This window comes from Peromyscus leucopus, chromosome 18 (genome assembly GCF_004664715.2).
Source record: "Peromyscus leucopus breed LL Stock chromosome 18, UCI_PerLeu_2.1, whole genome shotgun sequence".
Taxonomy (NCBI): Eukaryota; Metazoa; Chordata; class Mammalia; order Rodentia; family Cricetidae; genus Peromyscus; species Peromyscus leucopus.
Window position 1 is genome coordinate 14,962,623 of NC_051078.1, and position 26,394 is coordinate 14,989,016.

The 26,394-nt window shown below is 41.9% G+C and overlaps 1 protein-coding gene across 2 annotated transcripts in view; it reads left to right on the plus strand.

The window, feature by feature from the left end:
• The window catches only part of Lgr5 (leucine rich repeat containing G protein-coupled receptor 5), a 73,259-nt gene that overhangs the window by 36,252 nt on the left and 10,613 nt on the right, over positions 1-26,394 (plus strand). Inside the window, exons 4-11 of one of the 2 annotated variants that reach the window (XM_028877964.2) lie at positions 5,937-6,152; positions 8,854-8,925; positions 12,059-12,127; positions 13,497-13,568; positions 17,841-17,912; positions 18,067-18,135; positions 18,276-18,347; positions 23,498-23,563. In XM_028877964.2, coding sequence (XP_028733797.1) covers positions 5,937-6,152; positions 8,854-8,925; positions 12,059-12,127; positions 13,497-13,568; positions 17,841-17,912; positions 18,067-18,135; positions 18,276-18,347; positions 23,498-23,563 — 708 coding nt within the window. The remainder of the gene's footprint in view (positions 1-5,936; positions 6,153-8,853; positions 8,926-12,058; positions 12,128-13,496; positions 13,569-17,840; positions 17,913-18,066; positions 18,136-18,275; positions 18,348-23,497; positions 23,564-26,394) is intronic. The other variant, XM_037196756.1, reaches the window with a different exon arrangement.

A 26,394-nucleotide genomic window follows, 5' to 3' on the forward strand; every position in this document is an offset into this window, starting at 1 on the left:
GTGAGTTCTGGGCTACATCTGTTACATTTTGATGCATGCACAATGCCAAGATCATGACTAGAACTTGCTCAAGAATTTGCTATTACACATCCCACTTGTCCTAGGCCTCTGGAATGAAGGGGTTATATTCAGTGATATGAACAAAACATGACCTCATTACGTGTCTGTGTGTACAGTCACACATACATATATGTATGTATATATGGGTGTACATTGATAGAACAATAATCCTAAAGTCTGAAAAACAGGGACCAACAAGGTGGCTCAGAGGGAAAAGGCACTTGCTGCCAAGCATGATGCACTGGGTTTGATCACCAGACCCCACAGGATATAATAAGAGAACTGTCTCCTACAATTTGTCCTCTGATCTACACACACATCCTGTGATACATGCTGCACTTATACACACACACACACACACATACACACACATATACACATACATACACACACACATATATACACACACATATACACACATACACATATACACACACATATACACATACATACACACATATACACACACACATACACACACACATGCACACATATACAAACACCAACATACACACACACACACACACACAAATAAATAAATAAATACAGAAAAGTAAGGAAGACCTCTACCAATGATAGTGTCAGGGCCTGCTAGTTATTTTAGACATGAGATGTGAAATGAAGCCTGTGCTTCTCAGAACTGAAATCCGCTGACAAGCTAGTACTCATTTTAATTGACATTTGCCAAAACAGAATCCGAGTTTACCTCTTTTTCCCCTTAATGTCTTAGTGGTCAAAAGACAAAAAAAAAAAAAAAATACGCTATCCCTGCTCAGAGAATAAGAGCGATGGAACCTTGCCAAAGTCCTGTTGTGCTATGTCCATTATCATCACACAACACTATGAGAGAAGTGATGCCCATTTGACAGATGCTAAAGGCAAGGTCCACTGACATATCCCTGGCCCCACAGTTACAATCGTGGCTGGGATCTCAGCACTGATTCACGGGTCTTAAACTCCCCAGACAACCACCCACTTTGTGACTTACATGAAATAGAAAATAAACAACGAAGCACTCTGAAAGTGGGGCTGTGTGATATAGTTATTTTTGTTGCTCCTAATAACAAATATATAATGGGGCCATATTCCCTATATGTGGGTTTTATAAGGTTTTATGTTGTGTGTGTAAGTCAGCATGAGTATGTGTGTGCTTGTCTGCAGATATGTGTGCCTCTGTGAACACAGAGGGTGCCAAAAGGGGACTTTGGATACATTGGAGCTGCAGTTACAGACCATGGCTTTGCCGGATGGACTCTGGTCCTCATGGTCTCACAGCAAAAGTCTTAACCACTGATCTATCTCACCATCCCCAATGTGTGAATTTTCTTTCTTGTACTGCACAGTGATATTTTCCTTATACTTCTCTGCTTCAATGTTGCCTTTTTCCAAGCATACAAATAAAAAATGTCCACTTGCCTGCAAAGACCAGATTGGCCCAATATGACCCCACTGCTGACTCACTGAGTGGGCATGACATGTGCCCTTGCCAGTCTTAAACTTGTTCTGTAAGGACCACCTGTAAAGTGAGTAGATCATTAATTCCATACTCTAGTTTAGCCTTGGGGTAGTTTAAAATTAAATTAGCTATCAAGAAAAGAGCAAAATGATGGTTGTCAGGGACCTGGGGGTTGATAGAAAGGCTGGTTAAAAGACAAAGGGCCTGAGCATGAATAAGTTATGGAGATAATTAATAATAATGTATATTTGGAAATTGCTAAGGAATTACATCCTTAAACGTGCTTACCACAAACGAAAAGGAAGTATGGAAAGAAAGAAACATATTAATAAGTTAAAAGAACATATGAAAGGAAATAGTTAATAAGTTTTCTTTAATCGCTTTATGTTACATACTTGTAATAAAACACTACAATGCACCCTGTAAATATATTCAATTTTTTATTTGCCTATTATACTTTAATAAAACAGGAAAGGGAAAACTAAACCAGATAATGCCCTTGAGTATAAACAATAAACTCGTATCTAGACTAAGCTGGAACTACTGAGGCCAGGCAGATACTAATTCTGAAACACTACATTTAGGGGCATTGTTTAGGAGGACTTTTTTTTATATATTTTATTGGTGTATATTAACTTATAAAATAATGGGTTTTATTATGACACTTTCATACATCCGTAGAAAGTACATCAGTCATATCCAGGCCACTACCCAGTGATACTTTTATATAGGGAGTTTTTTAAATGATGAAACAGTGTCATAGAATGACATTTCAATGATATGCTCAGAACACCTAAAGTCTGTTTCAAGGGTTAGTAGGCCTGGGAGTGTTCATTAGTATCAAGAATGTGAGGACAATGAGCAATTATTCTGACACATTCATTTCAGACAGAAAAAATTGTGCAGTAGTGTGGCCATATTTTAATATTCCTGGGAGGGGGAAAAAGATGATCCTCAGAGGATCCCTGCCCCAAGGAATGTATTCATAGATACATATGTGAACTCATTCATAAATAATGGATGTATTCATGTAGGGCACTGATACCAGGCTACTCCTTGCTGGTCACAACTTAAAATATCAAAGAAGAAAAGCCCCGTGATTACATGCTGAAAAAGCCTTTTCTACAGCTCCCTAACATTGCACTGAACTCTGAGGTTTGCCTTTTTCAAAGCTTTTAGGAGCTACTTGCAATGCCAATGCCCGAGCCACTAAGATGGAAAGATGATATGCCGACCAAAATGCAGAGTCCCATGCTGTAGGGTGGGCTACAATTGAGAGTGCAGTAAGGGCAGTAGTTACATTCAGTGTAAATATGGGCTTTACTTCTAACCAAGTAAAACTGATGACCTCCTCATCCTTAATGAGATTGTGCTGTACCCTGTTGTGGAATATTAGTTTAAGATGTTTGTTAAATTTTTTTATGCTTTGTAGAACATTTGTTTAATGACATAAAGATGTGTTGTGCTTTTTATGTTGCATTTATTTGTTTAACTCTGTGAAGCTGTGTTACTGTGCCTGTCTAAAACACCTGATTGGTCTAGTAAAGAGCTGAATGGCCAATAGCAAGGCAGAAGAAAGGCTGGCAGGCAGAGAGAATAAACAGAAGGAGAAAAAGAGAGAAAAGGGGGGTCAAGGGGCAAGAAGAATGAGGAGGACATAAGGGGCCAACCCACCCAGCTACGCAGCCAGCCACAGAGTAAGTATGAAAGTAAGATTACAAGCAGAGCGGTAGTGGTACACGCCTTTAATCCCAGCACTTAGGAGGCAGAGCCAGGCGGATCCCTGAGTTCAAGGCCAAGCTGGTCTACAGAGTGAGATCCAGGACAGGCACCAAAACTACAGAGAGACCCTGTCTCAAAAAACAAAAGAAAGAAAGAAAGAAAGAAAGAAAGAAAGAAAGAAAGAAAGAAGGAAGGAAGGAAGGAAGGAAGGAAGGAAGGAAGGAAGGAAGGAAGGAAGGAAGAAAGAAAGAAAGAAAGAAAGAAAGAAAGAAAGAAAGAAAGAAAGAAAGAAAGAAAGAAAGAAAGAAAAGAAAGAAAGATTACAGAAGAAAAGGTAAAGGCCCAGGGGCAAAAGGTAGATGAGGATAGTTTAAGAAAAGCTGACTAGAAACAAGCCAAGCTAAGGCTGGGCATTCACAAGTAATAATAAGACTCTACGTGTGTTTTATTCAGGTGCTGGGCGCAGGCCCCCAAAGTGCAAAAAAAGCCAAAAGAGTAAAGAATAAACAACCAACAAGAGTGCCCTATCACGGGCACGTGGCTGGAGAAAGGCCGTGATGAATTTTGCCAAGCATTTCCAGTTCATTTGTTGACAGGACTCTGCCGTGTGAGGAGACAGACGTGTTTCCACTCCTACAACCATGAGCTGTTCTACTAGAGAAGCGAGGGAGTGTTAGCAGGGACGGCCAACTCCAGACATTTGTTCCAAGTGACCTTACCGCAATCATTACTGCAACTTGGCCCGGGGCCCATCAGGGGTCACTTGTTCCCATTCATGGGATAGAAGTCGGAACTGGGGGATGACTGGAATGATGTATGTGGCCAAAAGTGAGAAAGCCGCTTTCCAGAGAGGTTAGCTTTCTACGACAGAGGGCTTTCTCTATTTCTAAACTGTTTAAATTTGGTGTGCCGGGGATTATTTTGCGATTCTCATGTGCATCCTGCATCTGTTTAGTCTTAAATGCTTCCAAAACATTTTCTTTTAAATCCTCTCACGGTTTTCTAATCCTTCCTAACACACGAGCTGCATAAAATGCAAGTCTTGCAGGGGTTTGGTTTGGTTTTTAATTCTAGTTTTGAAAATGCAAGCAAATGTAAGTCTTTTAAAAAAAAAAAAATGAGTGAAGACTGTTGGAAACATGACTGATGGGTAATAGTTCCACTGTTCGTGTACTTCACCCCCACCCAAAAAAAAATCATAAAACACCTCAATTTTGTGATTTCCATAAGAAACATCAGGTCACTTAAATGACACCTACCGTTTGTCTTGAATGATGATGAAATAAATGTACTGCGCTCCCTCTGCTGGTTCAGAAGTGACAACAGCTTATTAACCAGACCTATTTTTAGAAGAGTTTCTGTTGTTTTAAAAATGATAGGCGGCACCGTTACCGGGCGAAAAGGTCATGAGACATGGCAAAGCCCAGTATCAGAGCTTTATTAGGAGGAAGCAGGGGACAGAAGAACCAGGCCTGGGGAAGAAGCATGTGCAGAGAGAGAGGTGGGGGAGGGGGAGGGAAGGAGGAAGGGGAAGGAGGAGGAGGGAGGGGGAGGGAGGGAGGAGAGAAGAGAGAGAGGAGTCTATGCCCGACTTTTTAGGATTCCCCTGCGTATGGGCTTATGGAGCTATGGCACACATGTGCTGATTGTGTGATCCCACTGTGTGCATTTGCACGCTCACGCAGCACATGGGTGACGTAAGACGCAAGACCCCTTGCTTAGTTCCTGAACTGCACATGTGTGGTCATGCACCTGGATGGAGTGGTGGCAGAATCCTAACAGTTTCCCCATTTAAAAAGGAAGGAAGGGAGGAAGGAAGGAAGGAAGGAAGGAAGGAAGGAAGGAAGGAAGGAAGGAAGGAAGGAAGGAAGGAAGGAAGGAAGAGGGAGGGGAAGAGGGAGGAGAGGAGGGAAGGGAAGGGAACGGAAGAAAAAGTGGAAAAGGAAGCAAGCATTGGGAAGTTGCTAATTTTATTATTCATCTTAAAATGTCAGAAAAACAACTATCTGCCCAAGGCAAGTGGTTAGGCTGAGCAAGACAGCCAGCAGTTTTGAAGCTCTTCCCAGAGGCATATCTAACAGTCTTTCAAAAATTACTGATTCTTTTCAACTATTGAAGGAATCTTTTCCTAGCACTTAGGCACAAACTAGTAGACGACTGCTTAGTCTGTTCCAAACAGTCTGGGATCGCAGCAAAGACAGTCATTTGGCTTGACGTGGGAATGAGAGGTGAGAGAATGTTTGCCTTGTAGCGTCCGAATGGGATGAGATTTTACACCTCAGAGGGGCGTCTCCCGTGCATGAAAGCATGTTACCCACAAGCCTGGATGGGAGAGAGAGCACCTTAAGGAGGGGTTAAGGGCCGGGCGGTGGTGGCGCATGCCTTTATTCCCAGCACTTGGGAGGCAGAGCCAGGTGGATCTCTGTGAGTTGGAGGCCAACCTGGTCTACAAAGCGAGATCCAGGATAGGCACCAAAACAACAGAGAAACCATGTCTCAAAAAACTAAAAAAAAAAAAAAAAAAGGAGAGCTTAAGGATTTAAGCAGACTGAAGAGGGCTGATCCAAAGAGAGAACCGTTCCAGTTTGTCTGGGGCCTGGAGCTCTGCAGGCTGTTTTGGCTGTGGCTAATGAACGTGCACAAAGTCCATACTCTGCCTGGCCTTCACTGTTTGCCATTCTGGTTTGCTTTCTTCCAGGCGTCTGGATGCCAACCACATCAGCTACGTGCCACCCAGCTGCTTCAGTGGCCTGCACTCCCTGAGGCACCTGTGGCTGGATGACAACGCCCTGACGGAAGTCCCTGTCCAGGCTTTCAGAAGTTTATCAGCACTGCAAGCCATGACCTTGGCCCTGAACAAAATACACCATCTACCAGACCTTGCCTTTGGAAACCTCTCCAGCCTGGTGGTGCTGTGAGTTTTATTGATTTTGCTCTCTGTTTTGACGGTTTCTGAATTCCCTCTGAGATCTTAAAGTGTTGGACCTCAAAACTTGAATGGAGGCATTTTAAAGGGAGGAGAAAACCCCGAGACTCTCTCTAGAATGACTTATCAATCTTCCAATTGTGACAATGACTTACAACATTTATCAAATACCTGATTAGTGATAAACATTGCTGGGCATACAAAGATCAAGTAGCACCTCTACCATAGTGGAATCTGTTGTACGTTTTAAAAGAAATCATCACAAAAATAATGAAAAAATTTTGTTAAAAGATTATGTGATTATTAACAATATATATTAATAATGGGATTTTTGTTGTTGTTGCAATTCTAGGGATGGAACCAGGCATCACAACTGCTAGCTAAACAAGTATTAATACTTCATCAGTGAACTACATTCACAGCCTTGACAAGTACTTTTTGTTGTTTTTTTTTTGTTGTTGTTGTTAAAGAAAAAGAAGACCGATCATTCCCAAGCTGGGGATGTAGCCCAGTGGCAGAGTGTCTAGCATCAGTCAGTACCTGGGTTTGAGCCCTAGTACTGATGAAAGACAGGAAAAGATAGGAGAAAGGAAAGGGAGGGAAAGGGAGAGGAGAGCATTGACTCTTGACAGCAATACTGCATTTCTACCACTTTGCATTTTTCTCTTTGAGATCTAGGTTTCTTTGGGTTTGGTTTGGGTTTTTTGAAACAAGGTTTCAAGCAGACTGGCTTTGAACAGTGCTGTGCAGTCCAGGATGTCTTTAAAGTCCTGATGCTCCTGCCTCTACCACCCAAGTGTTAGCATCATAGGCATATACCACCACTGGTGCCTCTCTCACATCTCATTGTTTTAGAAAATCAAAGTGGTTCTCGAGAGATGGTTTGGAAATTAATCAGTAAAACAGTTTGCCGCATGTGTCTAGGAGAATAGCCGACGTTTATCAAAGGCTGGTGTTTGAAGGCACTTGCTGCTTGAAGGATTGTAAGATCAGCTCGCTTGATGTGTTAGTCTGCGTTCCATCCCCAGGACAGACGCTTGAGATAAAGCTGGCCATGGTGCCCCACACCTGTAATCCTAGGGTTTAGAAGGCTGAAGTGCGTTCGAAAGCCAGCCAAAGCTATATGGGTCAAGCCCACACAAGGCTACTGAGTAAGATCCTGTCAAGGAAAGAAGGAAATGGGGGAGGGAAGACGGAGGAAGGGAGAGAAGGAGGAAGGGAGGGAGGAAGGAAGGAAGGAAGGAAGGAAGGAAGGAAGGAAGGAAGGAAGGAAGGAAGGAAGGAAAAGATTAACCACTTATAGGGAAGAAAGGCACTTTGACCTTCAAATTTCAGTCCATGGCCGGTGGTCTCCTTGCTCTGGACCTGTGGTGAAGCGGAGCATTGTGACCGACAGTACATGGTCGACCAACGTTGCTCAGTTGGTAGCAGCTGGGAAGCAGAAGGAGAGACAGGAAGGGCTGGGGGGGCGGGCATAGCTCCTTCAAGGACAAGGCTCCATGACCTCACTTCCTTCCACTAGGTCCCACTGACATAGGACCCACCACCATTGCTGTAACTCCACGGGCTGGCTGCCAAGCCTTAAGCGGATGGGTCTTGGGCGGTCATGTATGACACAAACCTTAATGGGGAGCATAGAGAGGGGCTACTTTGCGCCCCACCCCCAATCACCCACTGACTCTCTTCTGCCTTCGCCAGCCCAGCCCACTACATTTATGGCAGCTGACTGCCCATCTCTTCTTTTGTAGCATGTACTCCTCATGAGGGCTCTTGGGGTTTTTTTTTGTGTTTGTTTTTTATCCTCTCCATCCTCTCTCTCATCTGTTGCATATAAAAGATCCTGAAGAGATGCCACATAGATCTCACCTGAAACCAAAATTGTATTTATTACAAGGAAGATCTTAGTCTGAGAAGAAGAGAAATTTAACAGGATATTAACAGATATCTGCTCTCGATTCCTCTCATGAATATGAGGTCACCGATCCTGAAGAAGCTGGCTATGGCCTTTGAGGGTTTTTTTTTTTTTTTTTTTTTCAGTACTTTTTTTTTTAAACTTTGTCTCCTTTAAACCCACTTTCCAAAACCTCTTTGGGAGTTAGTCTGCTTTCCAGCTGTGTACACAGCTGTTCTCATGGACTCTGGCACACCTGATCTATCAGCTGAGCCTGAGATGATGATTGCCCACGCTAATAGTTTGTCAGGATTACTAGTCTTGGGCAGGAGAAAAAGTGCGATCTCTAGTCCCTTACAGCTGAAATCCTTTCTTGACGACCTGCAGCCCCGATCCTGGGAATGGAGTCATCACAAAACAAGCTGAGTCCCCATGTGACCTCCCTCCATCCACCCCATCCCCTCCCTCAGTGATACTCAGTAACTCTGCTGAGCACTCTATGTCCCCAAGATGCAATGAGCAAACCACACTGGAAAATACAGCCACAACAACAAAAATGTGAATCACTCAAATCATCACACACAGAGACAGAAGTTAATCTTAAACTTTATGCTATGGAGTCGTCAACAATACGTGTGAAGGCAGCAGAGGGGCTTTTCTAAAATGTTCGTTCCTTGTCTTTAGTGCATGTTTCACCTTCCTGTGGATTTAAACATCCAAAACGTCGTCGTTCCTGACTTTTCTCTGGGCAGTGCGCCTCTGTGCCTGTTCATGACTGTGGGTAATGGTTTCTTGCAGGCATCTCCATAACAATAGAATCCACTCCCTGGGAAAGAAATGCTTTGATGGGCTCCACAGCCTGGAGACTCTGTGAGTTGACCTTTTATTTGTTTCCCTTTTCCCAGTGCTTTCATGAATATTCTGAAGGAATCAAAACCGCCTTAAAGCCAAACTTGATGTTTGGTTTGGTTAATTGCCTGAGCTTTCAACAGATATTTACAGAGGTTTTATCTTACACACACACACACACACACACACACAGACACGCAACACACACACACCCCACAGAGCTGAACAATAAAACTGAGATTCTATTTTAATCTCTTGAGAGTGGCAAATTAGTGAGAATAATTAAAGCTAAATGAGGTGTTCTCCGTAAGCAGTGACTGTTGGCTTAGGAACGTGTATTCTCCTCCCAGAGAGCCAGGAGCACTAATCACCAGTTGTGTGTGAGTTGGGTCCTCTGAAGAAAGAGCAAAGACCCTGAGATGCAGGCTCTTCATAAGGTACATGGTTCATACTGAAGTAATTCAAGGGGCAATGTCACTTGATCACTGATGTACACTGTTTGAATAATTTTTACAAATATCCTAATGAGCAACAATTTCTATCTTGGGCCCCACTGAGTTACTTTACCAAGGCTACATATTTAGCCTGTAGTGTGACTGGGAATTCCTCCTTTCTCTAAGCCGATTCTGAAAATCTATGTTTATCTCAAGATACTACTTTCAAAGAGTAGGTCAAAGGTTCCACTGGACACAGTGACATGTACCTGTGGTCTCAATCTATTTTTTTTGTTTTTTGTTTTTTGTTTTTTGTTTTTTGAGAAAGGGTTTCTCTGTGTAGCTTTGCACCTTTCCTGGAACTCACTTGGTAGCCCAGGCTAGCCTCGAACTCATAGAGATCCACCTGGCTCTGACTCCCGAGTGCTGGTATTAAAGGTGTGCACCACCACTTCCTGGCTCAATCTATTCTTTAGACTGAGGCAGAGTATCACTTGAGCCCAAGAGTCTGAGACTAGCCTGAGTCAACATAGCAAAACCCCCATCTCAACAAACAACAGAACTAGCTCAAGCTTTTGTTGTTACTTTGAATAAAAATGGGTCCAGTCAACTGACCATACCCTAGATCCCAGAGCCAGGGCAGAAGATCTCACCATCTACCTGGAGCACAAGCTGCCTCCTGGTAGAGGACATACTCTTTGATGCCCTGTTGAGCCGGGGAAGTGAAATACAGATGGGTAGTAGGCAGCAAAAGTTCCGAGTGTGGAAGGAGAGAAAGTAGCTGTGGCGATATCCTAAACCACTTCCCATGTTCAATTCTGAAATACAATAAACTACACAAGGCCTTGGGATGGCAAAGCCAAGTCTTCTATGACCTTAGGGAGCATTGCTCATTTGCGTGCAGTTTACCCATGGTCAATTTAGTTTCTGACAGTTCTGGATCAACCTGCTTCCTGAGAGACCATGTCTCCTGGATCTTCTCCTAACAAGTGAGCACCCATGACTCTCCTTCCAGAACAACCCGTCACTCCACTTCTCCACGGGTGTCAAAGAGGAACTCATTCAGGCAGGACCTTGATGGCATGGGAAAACAGTTTCCGTCGGCCACTAGGGAAAATTTAGAAGGTCTCTCTCATTAAGTGACACTTTCTCATCCCTTTAAATAGAACAATTGGAGCAAAAAAGAAAAAAAAATCAGCTCTACTGGTGTTTCCATAAGTGCTTTTCCCATCCCTGGTCCTAGGTAAGGAACCAGGCTTACAGAAAAATACATATAAATACCGCAGAGAAAAACATTTCAGGACAGAAATCTGTGAATCTTATTGTCTGGCCCCACTTTGCCCAGGGCTACAGAGGATCAGTAAATTGGTTCTTCCCAACCTCTTCCTTTCCCTGACTAGAAAGCCAAGTAATTTATAAGGGTCCGGTCCTTGTTTAATCAAAACAGAGCATCTGGAGAGATTTACAAACAGGAAGAAAAATTTATGTCCACAAAAGACACGAGTTTCCTGCCTGCAGAATAGCTTAGGGATGGCTTGTGCCAGACAAGTAGAAATCTTGATTCATGTCTAACTCAAGTCAAATTATCTTTCTCTTAAAATTAAATAGCGATTCTTTTCTACTGAGGAGGATCTAACCACATCTGATTGCCTTACCAAAAGAGTTTTCTGTGTCATTTGGGAAATCCGTCATTCCCAGGGACCAGACAGCAATTCCTTTTTCATCTGAAGATGTAGGTAGAAGGCGGAGTAAGCCTATAAAACATGTGTGAGTAATGGGATTGAAAAGCCATTTGTGTCATTACACATAGAGAAATTAATGGTTTGAGGTTCTCTGGCTCTTCCATCTCTGTGTATGAGGGATAATACAGAGCTTTGCCTCGCAGACCAAGACAAACACCCAACTTGAGTTGATCATTTATGACTCAGGGAAAATTCTAGTCTACATGCCCTTGCGAAGGGTCCTGTGTGTCACATAAACCTTTCCAAAAAACACATGTCCTGTCCTGGACTTCAGGCTGAGTGAGGCACAGGCTTTCCACAGGAGCCAGGCACAAGGCGGGTCTCATGTCCTACTTCCTAAATGGGAACAAGAAAGCGAATGCGTCCCGGGACTGAAGAATGCAAACACTTGGCTGGCAATTCCATGAACCAGGTCCCGAGGAAGAGCTCCACCAGGAAGTGGTCAGAACGGACCAAGCAAGCATCACCCCTCCTTGGAAGTTAAAACTGCTGCAGGGCCCTCCCTGTTTTAAATGACCCACCACCAAGGATCCTTGGCTTGAAATTTCTGTTCACTGGTGTCTTGATTATTGTAATGCCACTGTTTTCAGACTACCGGTGGCCAGGGCCCTAGAGATGGTTCAGCAGGTGAAAGTCTTTTCTGCTCCCCCTGATTGGCTGAGTTCCACCCTTGGAACCTACCAGTGGAAGGAGAACACTAGCACCCCAAAACTGTTCTCTTCTACAAGCGTGCTTGGTGCTCGAACATACACACACATACGCGCGTGCACACGTGCATGCTCGCACATGCGCACAAGCTAAAATACAATACATTGCTTTTAAAGTACTAGCTGGCAGCAAGCCAATAAACTGTCTCCTGAAAGAGAAAGAGAAAGAGTTTCCATCTATGATAAGGGGTCCACTGGAATACTTAACTTGTGAATTGAGGAAATAGAAGTTTTAGATGAAATACTGAAAATACCACTTACTCATTTCTAGAGATTTAAATTATAATAACCTTGATGAATTCCCCACTGCAATCAAGACTCTCTCCAACCTTAAAGAACTGTAAGTATTAAAACCAGTTTAATGAATGAACTTTTGCTCTTTGTAAATTTATTTTAAAATTGGCATAATTATGTGTAATGGCTGAAATATTTCAGGTTTATATAAATAATAGTTTAGCACACTTGAAGTATATTTTAATTGATTTTCATAACCAAAAAATCATAATTTTCGAACTTATAAGTGGCCTTTCTTATTTGTATATAAAAACATATATTTTATATCTATATAACCTATATACTTCCATTTTTCCTAAGTGATATGTATCTAGTACCATTTATATTCTTTGTATATTTGTAATACAACTATAGTAGAATTTTGTTATTTATTAAACATTTCTATGAATCTAGAAATTTCTGAGTTACATAAATATAGAATTGTATGAATAAAATTATGTGTCCCTTGTATAGTAATAGATACCATCTCATATATCCTATTACATGCATCTTAAATGCTGGGTGACCCTTATTTAATTTTACTTAATTTTCTAAGCACAATTTCACTAAAGGTAAACTCATTTTCAACCATGGCTGCATATATTGTGTTTTGAATGATAAATTTTTATTAGCTTTTCCTTTTATCTAAAAAGACAAATAGCCTTGGTAAGTACTGTCCTAGCTCTTGAAAAAAATTATATAAGCCTGGGACCTTATTTCCACAAAGCAGACAGATAGATAGAGTAACTTGTTTATAAGGAAAAAGCCTTCGTGGGCTTGGCCTCAGAGAGACATGTGTATTGGCTGGGTAGTGTATTGACAGAGGAAGGCATTCCTAACCCACACCTCAAACAACCACAGGTCATACAGCACTCAAAGACCCTTGACTCTGCTCTCTGCCATTCAGATGGTATTTGCCCTGGCAGGGGTAATCGATTTATTATTACAGACTCACTAAACATTTTCCTTGTAAGGAGCTTCCTGAAATCTCTACTTCACTGCAGCTTAAGTCAATTTTCCCTTCTCTGGCTTCAGACAGAGAGTAATCCTAATCCTCTCTCCAAAGATAGCTCGCACTGCACTCAAGCTGTTACACAACAGTTCTCTAGTGGATATCAACAAAAGGGTTTTCCTTTTATAACGCCATGTCCCGTTTCCGTAAAGCACGGTCGGGATTTGCAGAGCCTCTCTTCCCCTTTCAAGGTGAGAGCTTGTGATTTCCTTTGCTCCTCTGCGGTGAATGAGGACACACACGGTTCACAAAGCAGGGAGGAATTACCTATACACTGGTTTCTAAAGATGCTGACTGTAGTTACATGGTAGGGCAAAGAGAGCTGTTAAGTAATCCCCCTGCCCCCCCCCACACACACACATATATACACATACACACAGAGACACACACGTGACTTTCTATAATTATTTTTCTCTCTTTCTAGAGGATTCCACAGCAACAACATCAGGTCAATACCTGAGAAAGCATTCATAGGCAACCCTTCTCTTATCACAATGTAAGTGCCTATTGGCTCTTTTTACTCCAACTTCCTGACATGTAACAGTTCTAAATATATTGCACACTTAAATAGAATGCAATTAATGCTAATTAATTTGCCTCGGTTTTGTCTCAGTCCATGCAAAAATCTGTACAGGAGTGATATAGTACATCAGGTTTCGTTGATATAGTTCATCAGATTTCAACTAAACACTGTGATACTAAAGGGTGATCTTTCAGGATCTGAGGAATCTGTTGCCTTACAGCTGCCCTCTTCAGATGCCACGTCACACGCCACAGCTAAAAGTGGTTTTGGTTACCTGTATTTTGCAAAGAATAAACCTGATTTTAGAGCTTCCAATGGCAGGCCTCTTAGTCATTCAGGAATTCAACCCCAGTACTCTAGAAAAATAAAGTATTATATACAAAAAGAGGGTCTTGGCAAACAATTTACCTCTGATTTAAATTGCTGGCTGTGGGAGTTGAATACTGTTTAATGTTCTCTGTCTATCTGTAAACAAGCCCCAGCCTTGAGTCACATTTAAACAAAAGTAGGGTCTAATTCCAGAAAGGTGTGTGTATTCTAGAATGGGAACTATAAGGACTTAATATATTATAAATTTTTCTTTTTTCTTTTTTTTTGTTTTGTTTTGGTTTTTTGTTTGTTTGTTTGTTTTGTTTTGTTTTGTTTGAGACAGGGTTTCTCTGTGTAGTTTTGGTGCCTGTCCTGGATCTTGCTCTGTAGACCAGGCTGGCCTCGAACTCACAGAGACCCACCTGGCTCTACCTCCCGAGTGCTGGGATTAAAGGCGTGCACCGCTGTTGCCTGGCAAATACAATAAATTTATAATCACAAAGTACCAATAATTTTGCTTCACACTTAACACAGATAGAACATTTATTATGTATCAACAGTAAGAAAATAACAATGTGTAATTATTAGGTTTTTTTTTTTTTTTTAGATAAAAGATATCTGTCTTTTATCTAAGAAAAAAAAAAAACCTACCTAAACCAAGGTAGGTTTAGGAAATTGTATTGGCCTTAGTGATGGGTCTCAGATCTATCATAGAGAAGGTGGGTAAAGGCAACCATGCTTGTCAGGGGTACCTCCAGTGCTAACTTGAGAGAGAGAGGCTTTCTGAGACCATGTGGCCAGAGCCCCAATTAGCCTAGGCAACTGTGGGGAGCGGGGCAGCTAACTCACATACAAACAAAACCATTCATCACCTCTGAAACGTCCTGGCAATATTTTGGCACACTAAGGGCTTTGGATCCTGTTGCCGAATAAACATTAGTCCTCATTAGAGAGCATTTACATCTTAAAAGATCAGGGAATTGCATGGGCTTTGCTGCTCTTTGCCTGAGGCCCCGGGACTGGTGCTTAATCGCTCTTTTGGCATGTTAATGCATCGTGAGTGACAGCCCTGGCAGTCTTTGGAGGCCTCTCCCCTTTACCACGAGGCTGCCCGCTTTCTCCTCATCCTCCCGCTTTGCTCACGCAGGCGTTTCCAGCTCTCATCACCGCCAACCTTTCCGTCATAGTCACCTCTAAGTATGTCTGACTCCAAGCCCTGTTAGCTGGTGACCCAGCCTTCATTTCTACCTCGGCAGTCGCCAACCCAATGCCCTCTTTTTTACCACTCCCCCATCTCCTCCGTTAGCCGTTACTTCTTGAAGTGTACCAGTGTAGTTGAGGCGGGTCTCCCTGTCCCTCCGAAGTCGCCAGGGACGCTCGAAACAGCATCTTTCCTGCCACTGTGTCACTACGAAGCAGACATCCAGGACTGCCTGTTTAGATTAAATACAAACTCCTTGCCTGACATTCATAGTCTTCCACAGCCAACGTTCCTAACCTACTTCGCCAAAGCTCTCCACAACCATGCCGTAACCCGGCTGCCCAAGCTGTGTTTGTACAACATAGAGATTCCATCCCTGCACTAAGGTGATCGGAATTCTTTCATATGTATTTCAAAAAATTATTTCATAATTTTTTTTACCCTTCCCTCAGCAAATGGGAGGGTTTCCTCCAGAGACCCCTCAGAGTTTTTTATTTGTAGCTGTGATATTTCTGCCTTTCCCATGCAAGCACACATATCCATTCCTGTCCAGTGTATGTATATTTGCACAAGTGTGTGAATGTAATTATGTGCATATAAGTATATGACAGACCCAAGAAAGGTGTGCTGTGAGGAAGGCTCCATTATAAACCATAATGCCTCTATTCCAGTTGTCACGCTTTTCTGATTGTTTCACTGATTCTTTGAAAAATCCATGCACGTATGAAATGTATCTTGATCACATCCAACCCAAATTTCCCCCACCCCCATGGCAGTTCTTTTAACAATTGTCTAATCCTAAGAGAGAAGAAAGGAAAAGTGGCCGAATCCCAGAGCGCTTAGATGTGCTAGGTCACCAACTATGTGAGATGTTGCACCTGCATTAGCGTTTCCAGTTGGGACACAAGTCCCATGACCAAGCTCATTATTATCGCAGCTTAAATTGAGGATCTAGGTGATAATGAATTTCCTGGAGATCTGAAGCTCAATTTTCTCACCTGAGCATGAAGAAAATAGTATCTACGCCGTAGATCCAAGTTGTTGTACAGATCAATCGCTTTGTCAAATAGAAGGCGGCTGGTGTGCTGTTATTTGTCTTAGTCTCATCAGATTCTAAGCTCCTGTAGGCAGGAATATTTTATCATATTCCTCTTCAGCCTCCAGCATTTAGAATAATTCCCAATGGCAGTTTCTGTAACGAACAAATCTTTAAATCTCTGCAGTGTCTTCTTCACAGTTTGAGCAGAGTCGACACCGATTAAAGATTTGTTGTACTCAATTGACTATCCCAAGGCCTCAGCTAAGAAATCTGTGTGGGGCTCCATCGACAAAGCAGTTGAACTATATTTTTTATTACATTAAAGTCTATAATACAAAATGTTCTTTAAGTTTTAATAATGTCTCACATTTTAGAGTCATGACTAATTCAAGAAACTTCTTACTTTAGATAAACCCCAGAGTATATCACTTCTTCTCAATAATATGAAGAGTTCTTTGTAGGTGTTATGGTAATTATATTCAACCAACAGATAGAACCTTCCATAGACATAAAGATGATAGATAGATAGATAGATAGATAGATAGATAGATAGATAGATAGTAGATAGATAGATAGATAGATAGGCAGAGAAATAGATAGGCAGAGAGATAGATAGGCAGATAGAGATAGGTAAATATGGATGATATATTGGTACATGGATGGATTGATAGATGATAGATACATAGAGACAGAGAGAGAAAGAGATAAATATGCAGATAGAGATAGTTAAGTATAAATGATATATTGGTACATAGATAGATAGATGATAGATACAAAGATAGATACAAAGCCAGGCGGTGGTGGCGCACGCCTTTAATCCCAGCACTCGGGAGGCAGAGCCAGGCGGATCTCTGTGAGTTCGAGGCCAGCCTGGGCTACCAAGTGAGCTCCAGGAAAGGCGCAAAGCTACGCAGAGAAACCCTGTCTCGAAAAATCAAAAAAAAAAAAAAAAAAAAAAAAAGATAGATACATAGATTGATACATAGACAGACAGACCTATAGATAGGTAAGTAGGTAGGTAGATAGATGGATAGATAGATAGATAGATAGATAGACGGACAGATGGACAGACAGATGGTAGACTGAATTACAAGTTATGTTTTGTTACTGAGTACTTGGTGGTGGAGGCAGACAAAATCTTTAAGTACAGTTAGTCAGTTCATGGGCTACTCTACTTAGTAACTATCATTCATACCAGCCCTGCTGTCCAAATTTTAATTTTTTTCTTTTTGATTAATCTTGTGGGTTAGCATACACAGTGTGGGTTTTGTCATGACATCTTCACACATTGTCATTCTACTTCATTCTAAATCCCACCCCAAGTCCCTTCTCTTTAAATTTTATAAAGATTCCTTACCCCAAATCTCCTAAAGCGAGCTACTGAGATGGTTCAGCAGGTTTAGCCTAACAACTTGAGTTGGATGCTGGGAGCTCACATTCACAACGCATCCTCTGACCTCCACGCATACCCCAGGGCATGCATTGGAGTGCATGCTACGCACACCAAATAAACAAACAAGTAAATATCACAGAAGTGTAAAATGTGAGATGTTCACTCGGAGCTGAGTGTTGGGGATGTGAAGTAATCAGTAGAAACAACCAGTGAAAGCAACAACTGCGCTTTTAGTATATTTGTTGAAGCATATGCTCTTGGCCATCAGCTTTATTATAACACATTGGTATTTGGATTTTTCAGACATTTCTATGACAATCCCATCCAATTTGTTGGAATATCTGCTTTTCAACATTTACCTGAACTAAGAACCCTGTAAGTGTCTATTTCTCTTAAATGTCACCACCACCCAACCTGTAGTATTGATGCAAAGACCAAATGAATGCTACTGCTTGAAAAAAAAAAAATCGTAGTAAAAAGGACCCCATTCTAGAATCTTCTCTGTATAACACTCACATATTTCTCCTAGGACTTTGAATGGTGCCTCACAAATTACTGAATTTCCTGACTTAACTGGAACTGGCAATCTGGAAAGTCTGTGAGTATTTGAGTAGACCCTTAGCTTCGCCCACAACATGCATTCACTTTGGGACTGATCAACCTCAACATCCGTGAATCAAAACATGTCACTGTATGATGTGGGAATGAAAGAATTATGTCTGGCTTGTGTTTTAACAGGACTTTAACTGGAGCAAAGATCTCATCTCTTCCCCAAACCGTCTGTGATCAGTTACCTAATCTCCAAGTGCTGTATGTATCAGTAAGGCAATAATGTTGTATAAACAGACAACTTCCATTTAGGGGCAAAATGGCAGACAGTATCTCAACAGTCATTGGAAATGGGAGAAAGTTCTTTCCTTGCAGGTCTCCAGAAGGTCATAGTCCCTCTTTTGCCTCCTTTGGACCAGGCTCCCAGCCATAACCCTGGTAGCCGTGATAGCGTATCTTTGTTTTCAAGTACAAACAGCTGCCCGTAAGAGTTGTAGTTGGCATGCATTTCCCTTCAGAAAATGAATGTGAACAAGCCAGGGAAACTGCATTTCCTCTTCTAAAGGTTTCTCAGAATGGAACAAAATAGCATAATGGATCAACAGCCTAACATTAATGTCAAAAATAAAATTATCAAACAGGCAATGACCTCGATAGGGAGACTAAACATTCTTTGGTGCAGCTATGGATAGTGGGTTCTAATGTTTCATCTGGTAGTCAATCAGCTTGAATGTTATTCCTATTGACTCAAATCTCATTTTGCCCCCGCCTTTCCCAGGTTTCCTAAGAAGTAGATTATGGGGATTTGAATAGCCTCGTTTTGACATTCTGCTTTGGTTTTTCTGTTCACTCCACCCAACCCTCTGGTTCTCTCAAGCATTGTTGGGACTATTATTAAAGGGCCCTCGCTCTCTCATAAAATGGATCTTCTTTTGTGGAATAGATGCCTATCACGGTCAGCCACCTGTCATCTCAGCATAGGCTCCTCTTAGTAGCAGAACCAGCCTAATGCAGGTGCTATGTAGGATGGGATTGTCTGCAGCATGGCTCTGCCCTTCCTCGTCGTCCCCAGGCTACCCGGTCACTGCAGATGTTCAGTGACATGGTGTGCAGTAGAAGCAGCCGGGAGTTTTTGTCACTCACACGTGTCTGAAGGAAGGCATGTAAAGCAAGCTTTGTCCTTATAGCCTCCATTTCCCCATGAAGTGCAGCTACAGACAAAGGAATTGAGACTCTGGGATATATTTATTCAAGTCTCACTGCAAGAAAGCATCACAATTTTTTGTGTACTTCTATCTTGTGTGCGCATGTTCACGTGCCTAAGTGTTGTTAGACTAATGTTCCAGCACCCATATTGGGGTCAGGTGACAACCTCGAATATTGGTCCTCACCAAGAGCAACAGGTGCTCTTAACCACTGAATCATTTCTCCAGTCCACTACTTCCATCTCTTAATGAAACTAGTAGAGGGTACCCAAAACCATCTATTGGGCTGGAGAGACGGCTCAGAAGTTAAGAGCACTGGCTGCTCTTCTAGAGGTCCTGAGTTCAATTCCCAGCATCCACATGGTGGCTCGCAACCATCTGTAATGAGATCTGGTACCCTATTCTGTCCTGCGGACATACATATGGACAGAACACTGTATACATAATAAATAAATAAATCAAAAGAAATGCTTTAAAAAAAAAAAAAACCATCTATTGTCCGCTGCTTACCGATTTTCCTGACTGACATGGGTCCATGCCGTAAGAGGGGTTTCACATACTGTAGCTGGTAAGGAGGGAGTCAGGGTTTAAACTGTGTCCATCTCGTCCATGCTGCATTGGGAACTGACAGTCAACAGCCAGGTCCCAAGCCACATAGGTGCCCGAAGGTCACTTGGGAAACCAATTAGGAGCAGAGGCTCCAGAGCATGGTTTCCTGGTTTAACTACAAGTTCCCTAGAGAGCCGCACGTTATCTTCAGCATGTTCTTTTCCCTTCTGGGGCATTCAGTTTCCCAGTCTTTAAAGCGAAAGAGCCACACTTCCTTCAGATGGTAACCCTAAGGATTAAATGACTACATGTCAAACCCTTAGAGCAGAGTTTAGGACATGGTAGGTGCTCGGTCAGTGTTAACTCTTCCATCCTTTTCATATGCTGTCGCAGGAATCTTAGAGAGTCTTATTAATAAAATCAAACCCGGGGCCAGTTATTGGGGTGAAATGCTGGATGGTCAGAGAGACAGAACAAGCCACAGCTGACCTCACCTGGCCAACTTCTCAGCTGATCTTGTTTCCTCAGACTGGAAGCCTCTGTGTCCTCATATCCGAATGGCTCTCAGCTGAACTGTGCTGCTAGAAGCCTGAAAGCTTAACCAGCCAAATGCTTGACCAGCCAAAATGTTTCTAGCTCCTGGTCCTCACGCCTTATATACCTTTCTACTTTCTACCACCACTCCCTGGGATTAAAGGCTCACTTCTTGGGATTAAAAGCGTGAGTCACCATGCCTGGCTCTTTCCAATGTGGCCTTGAACTCACAGGGATCCCAGATGGATTTCTGCCTCTGGAATGCTAGGATTAAAGGCGTGAGTGCCACCATTTTCTAGCCTCTGTATCTAGTGGCTGTTCTGTTCCTGACCTCAGATAAATTTATTAGGGTACACAATATTTTGGGGAACGCAATACCACCACAATATGCAAAATATTGCTTCTTTGGGGTGTGTGGTATTTGCATATGCACATGCATATAGATTCCAGAGGTCAAACCAGGTGTTTCTCTCAATCATTCTCCATCTTATGTTTTTTAAATTTTTTTATATTTATGCATTTGTGTAGGCATGTGTAGCTGAAGTTTTCCTGTATCCCGCCTGGCCCACAGTCAGGACAAATCTCTCTCACCCACCAGTCTCACAGCCACTCAGACCCAAGTAAACACACAGAGGCTTATTATTTACAAACTGTATGGTCATTTGCTCAGGCTTATTACTGACTAGCTCTTACACTTAAATTAACCCATAATTCTTATCTGTGTTTAGCCATGTGGCTTGGTACCTTTTCTCAGTTCTGCCTTCACATCTTGCTTCCTCTGTGTCTGGCTGGCATCTCCTGACTCAGCCTTCCTCTTCCCAGAATTCTCCTTGTCTACTTATTCCAGCTATACTTCCTACCTGGCCAATCAGCGTTTTATTTATCAACCAAATCAGAGCAACACACATTCACAACATACAGAACAACATTCCACAACAGGCATACATGTGCGCATGTGTGTGCCACCTAATATGTATATATAAAGATTAAAGGACAACTTGTGACAGCCAATTCTCTCTAATGTGCATTCAGGGGCAACCACCTTTCCCCACTGAGACATCTTGCCAACCCCTCCATCTTAGTTTTCTGAGACAAAGTCTCCTCACTAAACAAAAATTGTTGGCTAGATAGAAACTCCAGGAATTCTCCTGCCTTACCTGTGTGTCACGGTCACTTTAATGAGCCATCTTTCCAGCTCCAAGACATTATATTTTAAGCCAGCCATGGTAGCCCATACCCATAGTCTCAGCATTAAGGAAAGACATGGAAAAGGGCCACAAGTTGGAGGCCAGTTTGGGCTACAGAGAAACTCCAAAGAAATCTGGGCTGCATAATAAGTCTGTCTCAAGCAAGTAAACAAGCAGAAAAGATCCTGTTCCTTCTTGTGGGAACTTGAATGCGTGTAGATACACAAATACATTAATGATATTATCTTGCCGTTTTCAAAGCTCCACCCACAATATTCATTTGTTCCTCATGACATTCCTGAAAGATAGACAAGGCAGGTATCTTCTAAGAAGAAAACCAGAAAGAAAAAAAATCCATCAGTGCTCAGGCTACCATATGAACCAAGAGAAACTCATATATTTTGATACCAGAACCCAGGACCTTGATCTCTACTAGAGGGACTTTTAGAAGCATTGGTGTGAGAGCTACGATCCTGTGTTGTTGGTTTTTTTTCCCCATTAACATATGAGATTTCAGTGTGTTTATTATCACCCACAATGTCACTGTCTGTCAGTGATCACAAGATTTAAATCAAGTAAAGCTATAAACACAGTGCCTCTAAACATAAAATGCTTGGTACACATCAACCCTGAAATCATTACATAAGAGGTGGACGAAATGCAATACTATGTCCTGGTAGGAGGTTTTGTATACTCCCCACTAAGATATATGTGAGAATGAGAAGCCTGGGGTGGGAGGGGCTGATGTTTCCGCCTGTAATCCCAGTTACTGCGGAGACTGAGGAAGTAAAGATCCCAAGTTCAACACCTGCCTGGGCTGCACAATATAAACATAGGAAATATCAGGCTCCCTGAGCAGCCTGAAGAAATGAATGAATCAAATCATTATCATCTTTGATAATATATGTGTCCATTTTCATACAGTCACTACTTTTCAAAACTACATGGTATATTGTTAAACATGTATATTTTGCATAGATATACAGGCTTTTCATTTGCTCACTTTAGTGAGTTTATTTTTTTGTTTGTTTAGGGGGAAGGGAGTAATCTTTCAAACCTCTAGTATTTGTACTCACAGATAGCTTCATTTGAATTATTTATAAGCAATAATTGAATTCTTCCTATATAAAACCCATTCATTCAATAAATGTAGGATAAATTGATCAATTATAAGGATAGGATAATTGAAAAGCCTCTTAGAGAAATACTACTGGGTTTTTTCCAGTTGTTTTGGTGGTTTTAAGAATTAGAATCAAGCATGAAAATGGTTAGTTGATTAGTTGATAACTTTTAAAACATGAGACAAGATTTTTTTTTAACCTCCGTTACTCTACCAGTTTTCTTTCTTTTTTTTTTTAACTTTCTGCAAATTACCGTGGCTTGTTTTAGATTAGTTGTATTATAGTATAAATATGTCCAGATGGTTTTGTTATTCTGTAATTTGTTGAGTTTTGGCTGAAACCTCTCTTTGATTTTCCCTCCTCATGGTGATTGATTTCAAAGTTAGTGCTAGGTTTTGAATGGTTTGGTTTGGTTTTTAAGTTGATTAGGAAAGAACCAGCAATGACTTGTGTTAGCTGTAGAGAAACAGCAGCTTCCAGAGACGAGGGCACAGTGATTTAATTTAATCTGTCCTCATTTCAGTAAGATAAGAGCTAGAATACTGTAGATCGTCACTAACAAAATAAATAAATTCATTAAGTAAATTATTTAAATCAATTAAAGAAGTATAATAGTTACATTTCAGTAAATATTTGAACCTATTGCCTAATCCAATAATGCCCGTGTCTACCTGCTGCTTGTCAGGGCTGTGGAATTGTCCAGAGTTTGCCTTGGAGGGGCATATCATCTTAAGGGAAAAGGAGAGGAGGATGTGTTTCCTTAAGATTAATGTGTAACATATTTTTCTCTCTCTCTCTTGCCTTTTGCTTTTCAGAGATTTGTCTTACAACCTGCTCGAAGACTTACCCAGTTTGTCAGGCTGCCAAAAACTTCAGAAAATGTACGTCTTTGAAACATCATATTGTTACTACTTAGTGTGTCTCTAAGTCACTCAACAAAAAGGTCAGGCCGGGCGGTGGTGGCGCACGCCTTTAATCCCAGCACTCGGGAGGCAGAGGCAGGCGGATCTCTTTGAGTTCGAGGCCAGCCTGGGCTACCAAGTGAGTTCCAGGAGAGGCGCAAAGCTACACAGAGAAACCCTGTCTCGAAAAAAACCAAAAAAAAAAAAAAAAGGTCAGAAGTCCAAACTCCCACTTTTCAGGGTCATTGGTTACTCTACCCTGTGGCTCACCGGCAACACAGTGGCATTTGTCCTCTTACACACACGAGATGTGACAGTGGAGGGTGCCTAGAAAGTTGGCAAATAGTACTTGTCTCATCCATGTACTGTGATATTAATAAAGTAGTCAGTGCACAGATGCACTTTTCTCCTTTGTTCTTCCCAAAGGAAACTGGCTCAGGGAGAGAAAGAAACGTGTCCTCAAGTGTTTCTTTGTATTGTTGGTTTTGGGTTTTGTTTTGTTTAGGGTGTGTGTGTGTGAGAGAGAGAGAGACAGAGAGAGAGACAGAGAGACAGAGACAGAGAGACAGAGACAGAGGCAGAGGCAGGGGGAGAGAGGACAGGTGTACATGTACAAGATTGAGCTTAAGAAACTTTCCCTTTTTCATGCAGACAAGGTCTCATGTAGCACAGGCTGGACTTGATCTCCTCTTGGGCCATCTTTATTTTTTAAATTAATTAATTTATTTATTTTTCTATTATCAGCTTGATACAGTATAAATTCTTATCCTAATAGTGAAATGTTTCATTGAGGCTTGCTCAGTAATTGAGTAAAACCAAAACTTATCGCTTCTCGGACTTTTGGCTAAGATCAAGTGTAGTAAAACCAAAACTTATATAAGCCACAGTCATCCTGGGGTCCCCCCTGCTGTGTAGCCTCCCTGGTTCTGTGGTTTGCAGTCTGATTGTCCTTTGCTTTATATCTAGTATCCACTTATGAGTGAGTACATACCATGACTGTCTTTCTGGGTTTGGGTTACCTCACTCAGGATGATATTTTCTAGTTCCATCCATTTGCCTGCAAATTTCATGCTTTCATTGTTTTTCTCTGCTGAGTAGTACTCCATTGTGTATATGTACCACATTTTTTCCATCCATTTTTCAGTTGACAGGCATTTAGGTTGTTTCCAGGTTTCATACCTCCTGGGCTTTCTTATCTTTGCCTCCCAAGTGCTGGGATTACAGATGTGTGCCGCACAGGCTCAGTGCTCTTCTTTCTCAAATACAACAAAACTCACCCTTCCGGTGGGTGGTGCTACTTTTGAATTCCACAGCACTTAGGTTTGTTTCATGAAAGCCATCTCCACGGGAGATGACTCACGTTTGTCACATGAGATGCTATGGACACTTCTTATGCACTTTGGAGTTCCTCTTAAAACTACTCCCAGCCGGGCGGTGGTGGCGCATGCCTTTAATCCCAGCACTCGGGAGGCAGAGGCAGGCGGATCTCTGTGAGTTCGAGGCCAGCCTGGGCTACCAAGTGAGTCCCAGGAAAGGCACAAAGCTACACAGAGAAACCCCGTCTCGAAAAACCAAAAAAAAAAAAAAAAAAAAAAAAAAAAAAAAAAAAAAAAAAAACTACTCCCTCCACAAAGCATTAGCCACCTTGCTTTGTAGCCACACTTCCATTTATCAACCACCTTTCATTTCATACTTAGTTTTTCTCTCACAGCCTTTGGGTCATGAAGGAAGAAAACATGAATTCATTTCCTAAAATGTAAAAATCTGAGGGTTTGGAGAGATGCCTCTGTGGTTAAGAGCACCTAGTACTCTTTCAGAGGAGAAGACTTGGCCTCCAGTACCCACAGTGGGCAGCTCTCAACCACCTGTAACTCCAGCTTGAGGCATCAGCAGCATATACATGCACATACCCATACACAGATACATAATTAAAAATAAACTTGACACTTCTGAAGACCTTTAATGAATATAGTAAGGGCTCAGGGAAAGAAAGAAACATGTCCTCAAGTGTTTCTTTGCATTGTTGGTTTGGGGTTTTGTTTTGTTTGGGGTGTGTGTGTGTGTGTGTGTGTGTGTGACAGAGTCAGGGGAGAGAGAGGACAGGTGTACATGTACAAGACCACACATGTAGAGATTCAAAGACAACTGCCCCTGATGTTTTGTCTTTTGAGAAAGGGTCACATGTGTCCCAGGCTGGCCTCAGAGCCAAGGATGACCTTGAACTTGTGTGCCTCCTTTTTCCACTTCCAAGGGTCTAGACTTACAGGCACACACTATCACACTCGGTTTATGCAGTGCTGGCGACAGAGCCAGGCCTTTGTGCATGCTAAGCCATCATTCTTCCCACTGAATGATGACAGTGTACGTGGATTGCTTTATACCCTCTTGAGGGAAGCAGCTTCCTTGATCGAGAGTCAATATTTATTTGAATGTTAAAAAAAATGCAGTGTTGTTTACTAGACAAAAAAATAATTTTCTGATTGAGAGATGATAGTCACACTTCCTATGATATGGTCACACTTCCTATGACATAGTTACACTTCCTATGAGATAGTCACACCTCCTCTGAGATACTCACACTTCCTATGAGATAGTCACACTTCCTATGAGATACTCATACTTCCTATGAGATACTCACACTTCTGATGAGATAATCACACTTCTGATGAGATAGTTACACTTTCGACGAGATACTCACACTTCCTATGAGATACACTTCCTATGAGATACTCACACTTCCTCTGCCCCTTTGATTAAGAGCATGCAATGCTAGTGTAAAAAGTTCTCTGAAGTCTGTTGGAAACATTAAC